This window comes from Mus pahari, chromosome 5 (genome assembly GCF_900095145.1).
Source record: "Mus pahari chromosome 5, PAHARI_EIJ_v1.1, whole genome shotgun sequence".
Taxonomy (NCBI): Eukaryota; Metazoa; Chordata; class Mammalia; order Rodentia; family Muridae; genus Mus; species Mus pahari.
The window spans coordinates 41,135,767-41,141,766 of record NC_034594.1 but is presented as its reverse complement, the minus strand read 5'-3'; the positions used below and the strand labels follow the sequence as shown (position 1 = coordinate 41,141,766).

At 37.4% G+C, this 6,000-nt stretch overlaps 1 protein-coding gene across 1 annotated transcript in view; it reads right to left on the bottom strand.

Moving 5' to 3' along the window:
• The window catches only part of Pard3b (par-3 family cell polarity regulator beta), a 976,275-nt gene that overhangs the window by 618,363 nt on the left and 351,912 nt on the right, over positions 1-6,000 (bottom strand). The window contains exon 3 of the mRNA XM_021197960.2: positions 1,014-1,185. Within this exon, the coding sequence (XP_021053619.1) occupies positions 1,014-1,185 (172 nt within the window). The remainder of the gene's footprint in view (positions 1-1,013; positions 1,186-6,000) is intronic.

Here is a 6,000-nt window from a genome sequence, read left to right as displayed (position 1 = left end):
GTGTGTGTGTGTGTGTGTGTGTGAGTGTGTGTGCACATTTGTGCATGCATTCCAAGATATATCAGTGGAAGTCAGAGGAGAACTTGAAGGAGTTGTTTTTTTCCTTCTACCTTGTGGGTCCTAGGAATATACTTCTGGTCACTGTGATTGACAGGGTATTTATTACCCCAACCTTCTTGCTTCTTGCTAGCTAAGTTTTCACAATTTTAAGTGCATGTTCTACTTTAAAAAATTGAATCCTTTTGAGAAGTGAGAACTTTTCTATCCCTCTGAAATGAGAGTTAAGTTAAATAAGTTCTAGCCAGCACATTCAGAATATTATGTTCACAACTGACCCAAATAGAATATACTTTAAACAGTAACAATTAATGTGTTGTGAAAAATGACACATTATTAGATGGACCTAAACTTATTTCTAAGAAATACCAACAAAAACAGACAGGTGAGGAATAGCATTTGGCAGACACTTCAGAAGAATGCCTATTTTCATTTCCTACACTTTTGAAACAAATATTATGCCAAAGGATTCTGGGTAAAACCACCAGATAAACTCTTCTATTTTTTTGGAAAATAAAATCAGGTGATTTCAAAACTAACCCCCCAACTGTTTTCTCCAGTGTCTACCATATATGTAAAGAAAACCAGGATGACTAAGATAGAAATGGAACCTTATTTCTAGTGTGGATTCCTCGGTAACCCTTAGCTTTTTCCAGATAAAGAACTTTATAAACATAGTGATGCGTCTAGGAAACAGACCAGCCTCATTCCTCAGCCTGACTCCCAGTGTGATTTTTGAGGGGCATGCAATTGGATGTTACCTTCAGTTCAAGATAACTGCAACTCCTTACCTGAGCTCCAGCAGCACAAAAGAGCCTTAGGAAAATAACTTAGGTGACAAACCAGATGTCTTTATAAAGAACAATATTAATATGATGAAATTCACAGAGAAGAAAGGCAGTAAGTTGATGCAATATGCAACCAGGTAGAAGGCATCCTCTGGAAGATCCACCTACCTAACTTCAGAGCAGAAGGGGTTACTACGATCTCCCCGCCGACCGGTTTAAATGCAGCCAGTTGGGCAGCCACTTCTGTCTCGAAAGCGTCTGGGCTCTGCCGATCCACAGGGTTTCCGTCGGGGCTCTCAATCTTTTGGAGTGGCTCTTGTTCGTCAAACACAGCAATCAGCTGCAAACGAGTCCAACAACACTAATTACTTTGTAGGACATGCTTATCACAGAGACACTGTGTCTAGTTGTGATCTTTACTTGGTCTTAAAGCAAATGTCGCCTTAAAAAAGTCTTGGAAGTTTTAATATTATTATGTCAAGACCCTTAAATCTGCAATAATATAACCCCCCCGCAATCACAGCAACAGAACATGATTAATGGTGTGTTCTTTGCTTGTCTATTCTTGAACTAGTCAGTTTGGGCCAAGTCTCATTACAGGAATGAAATGTGTCTCTTAACCTCTCTCCCCATGAATGTCTTAACCATGTGTCTGTCTCTCTGTCAGTCTCAGTCTCTGTATCTCTCTCTTGGTCTCTGTCTCTCACTGTCTCTCTCACTGTCTCGGTGTCTCTTTCCTGCAAAGGATGGAACTTACACCTTTATCTACGCTAGGCAAGTGTTCTACCACACAGCCTCACTTGGGATTTTAACCAATATTCCTAAAAGGTATCCACTCCCAGGGTACAATAAGAAAGTTTAATATACAAAAACTGAACAACAGAATACATTATAGAAATTGTATATTCCAGTCACAAAGGGATAAGGCATTTCCTCATGTATCTGTCTTTCTAACACAATCTAAATCCACACATACTTGCAAACAAAGAGAATGTTAATAGTTATAAATCTACACACCACAAGTATCGCATTGTTATACATGTCTTTGGTATCTTTTTTTCTTCATAATGGATCTTATAGTCTGGTTTAAGCCCAGAGAATGCTAAGTCCATTGACACTAACATCAGTTAGTTACTTAATTACTCCTAACTGCATATCGATTCTCATTTCTTTTAACATATTTGCATATCTTTAATAGAAAAAAATCTGAAATGTTGTTTTCCAGTCATTCTTCACAAAAAATTCACCATGTCCTACTCATCACATGATGCCATGCCACTGTAACACAGAGAAGGCAGGGTGCCGTGCTCCTGGCCAGGAGGCTGTACTCCTGGAGAAGAGTTTCAAAGGTTCCTTGTTGGCTAAGGTAGCCAAGGCCAAATGTAAATCAGGAGGCGGCTCTTGGTTGCTACTGTCAATCTAAAGAAACAATCTAAATTATATACAATCTAAAGTGTATATAATTTTGAAAACTGCTAGAAACTCTTTGGATATTTTTCATTCATTAAATAAGTCAAGTCTACTTGTGATTCAGACATTAATCCAGAGAGGCACTCAGAGCCCCATTCATAGGGGAACCTTGTTGGCAATAGTATTAATAACACAAATGCAGGGGTAATCAATCAAAGCACTGTAAACTCCAACTTCGTTGTTCAAAAGAAATGAACACAATTAGGGATATGTAAATTGGCTATTCAAAAATAATCTTCATAATTGTCTACTCATTTCCAGTATGGAGACTTCTTTAATTGGAAAACCCAACAATCCATTCACCACAGAAAAGAAATGCTTACTCCCAGGGCATTATTTTAATTCTTGAGATTGAGCACATGCATCTTCTATCTTTAATTGCTAGCACTGATGAACTGACTTGAGATAAGACTTAAATAGATTAATAATGAAAGATTATTCTAGTATAAAAATAATCAGCAAAATTAGATCTCTACAATCATCTGGCTAAAATGAAAGGTTTTATACTTTCAATCTTGACATAGAAAATAAAATAAAATTTTAAAATGTGGTTGAATTATTTTCTTCATTACTTCTATGCCATAATTATGATAATTATGATTTTAATTGTGCATATTGCAAGTTCACATATATTGTGAATATTCATTCTGATACATCCATCAACTAGCCAGTGGCATATTGAATTGGTACTGTGAGCAGTTTTACGTAGAAACAGTATTTTATTTTCTTTCTTCCTTCATCTTTAACTTTCAATATCATCTATGTACTTTAAATATTGTAGAGAAAAAAAGGAAAAAAGAACATCAGTCAGAAATACAGTAAAAAATGATTAAAATTGTTAGCTTAAACTAGAAATCATTATATATACTTATTCTATATATAAAAAAGACTTTACTATTACCTATACACTGTACCCAGAAAACCTTACAGAATCTACAGTTACGCTACTACACCCACACATCTAATGGAAAAACAGTTTTTTGGAGATTCTGTTTTCAATGATTATGGACCAAATGGTCTCTGGTGATGGAATCAATAGTTTACAGCCCAGAATTTTAGCTCCCTCAAATGAAAACTATGGAAATCGATGATACATTAGAGAATAGCTCTAGTTTGGGCATGGATGACATGTTCTTAAGAACAAAAACAGAAACAAAAACAACAACAACAACAAAAACAAAGCAAGCAAAATAAAACAAAAACCAAGTGAATTCCATTATTTGGAGATCCAGCATTCCATGGTTGTTTTGTAGATGATAATTATGGGGCCTGGATGATTCTCACATTGAATGATCTCTTCAGTTAATTAATTGCTTACTTTGTCTCCCAGTCTCATGTTTGACAGGATTTATCACAGCAGAGCCTCATCTGGATCAATGGATGAAACAAAGACTACTCCTGGAAAGAACAGAGCCAGATCCACTCTCTGATGTCCAAAAAAATCAGCAGTCCTGTAGGGCTGGATGATAAGGGCTCCTACCAGCTGGTCTCTATCCCAACAGCCATCATGTACACAGACTTACACTTGCTTTCAAACTGGTTAGTCATTTAAATCACAGGCTGGACATCCATGTTAACGACATTACTTGATTCAGTAAGACATCAACATTACTAGGTGTCAGAGTTTCAGGAAAACCCTGTTACAGAAAGAGGTACAGTGATTAACATCAACTACTACAGCCTGCACCCTCCACTTAAACCATATCGAGTTACCTCTTTCCGGAGAGGAAAGTGGGAATTTGGAAGAAAGAAGTGTGTTTAAACTTTTCACATTAAAATTTGCACAAAGTTACTTTAGAGGCTACTATAACTCAAACTGTGCAAAGTGCATGTATAAAATATTGGACTTGGTGTCTTCACTCTGCTCATGTGCTCTGCCAGCATGCCTTCTGTGCTACCACTGTTCTCATGTTACCAAGTGTAGCCATGACATTTTCAAATACCCATAAGCCCAGGGGATCTGTTTGCATGGCCTGATTACAACCCAAACTTCTGCCCTCACAGATTTCTGTATTTAGCCATCTAATTTCCAGATAGATTCAGGAAGGCCAGTATACAGAAATGTTATTAATTCATCTACCCATCTGAACTAAAAGCCTTCTTGGGAAAAACACAAAGATTTATGAAAACAGGAACCACACCATTTCTTGACTCTCTATATGGTAAACTGTGAAGACACTGGACAGGTTCTGATTCTGAATCTGCAGACCTTTTGAAGGTCAAGAGAATATTCAGGCGACTTCTCTGCTCTAGTTTAGGATGCTGCTGATCAACCTGTCACCCTCTGCCTCCTCCTCATGTGACTTTGAGACCACAACACTGGCTAGGAGTCCTCATCAACTCTCTAGGTCTTCTATTACATTTCCCTTCACTCTTTCCTCTTTACCACCTTGCCTGATCCCTGAGAATGCTAAGTGACCTCTGTCTACATTTGGGTATGACCTCACTTGTTTCCTACTTATCTACAAGTACAGGCAAATACATTCCACATTTATCAGACTTTTTGACCAAGCATCAGGCCCATGTGATCAACTGACCATTCTCTCCAAAACTATACAAGAAAATTCTTCAAAATTCTTTCTATATTCATTTATATCAAAACTAAGAGCAATTGTTCAGGCCAAAAGTTGTGTAGAAATTCTTCACCTTTCTTTCTCCCCTATAGCCACCCATAGTCAACTTCTCAAAAGACCTGAAAACAAACAAACAAACAAACAAACAAACAAACATGTTTTTTCTAGCTCTCATCACACTGCTGTCACGGGTGTGGAGCTAGTTCCCAGATGGTTACTATGACCGACTCCTTGCTCTTCTTTCTACTTAGGTATCTTCCCTTTGGTGGAGTGAATACTTAACTCAGTACTAATGAACATCTTGAAAATTATGAGATCGTGCCTGTCCTGTGCCCATGTGCCTGAAGTACCTTCTCACCTCACATGGAGGAGCCCGCACTCTTGCTACAGGCTCTGAGGTTACAGGTCCTGTTATACTCCTGACCGTGTGTTTGAATTGCTCTCTCTCTTGTCCCCAAACTCTATGAAGCTATACTGATAGTGTGTACCTAACATGGTGGTTGGTCTGTTACCTTCCTGAAATAGTTACGCTCGACATCTTACAAAGCTTACTATAAATTATCAACATCTCTAATTTACTGCCAGTCTTTTTCTGGCCACATCTTTTATGGCTTCCTTAGAGATTTTAGGACAGCCTCAATGATTTATACTTTCTCGTTTCTCTAATTTCTTGAATATCTATCCTCACTTTATCACTCTTGAAATATCAAGAGAACAGCAGCTTTCATCTATGTTTCGGGTGGCTTTAGCTCCGAGAGTCAGAACAATAAATACAACATAAATAAATATTTGCTGAATAAATGGAGTGAAAAAGTAAAAAAAAATATGCTAAAATCTAATGCAACAATTTTAAATTCATATATTTAAATTCAAATTTTAAAAGTACTTTAAACTTCTTAATGTGAGGGGAACACATGTGTGCATATGTGCTATGTGGCTTGTGTTGTGTAGAGATTAAAAAATAACTGGGTAGAGTCAGTCCTCTCTTTTCATCTTTTCCATAGGCTCACTATATCTGTCTGTCTGTCTGTCTGTCTGTCTATATATGAATTCAGATCAGAAGGCTTGGAAAACACATTCCTTTACCTTTTTCCCACTAGCCCATGTTGTTG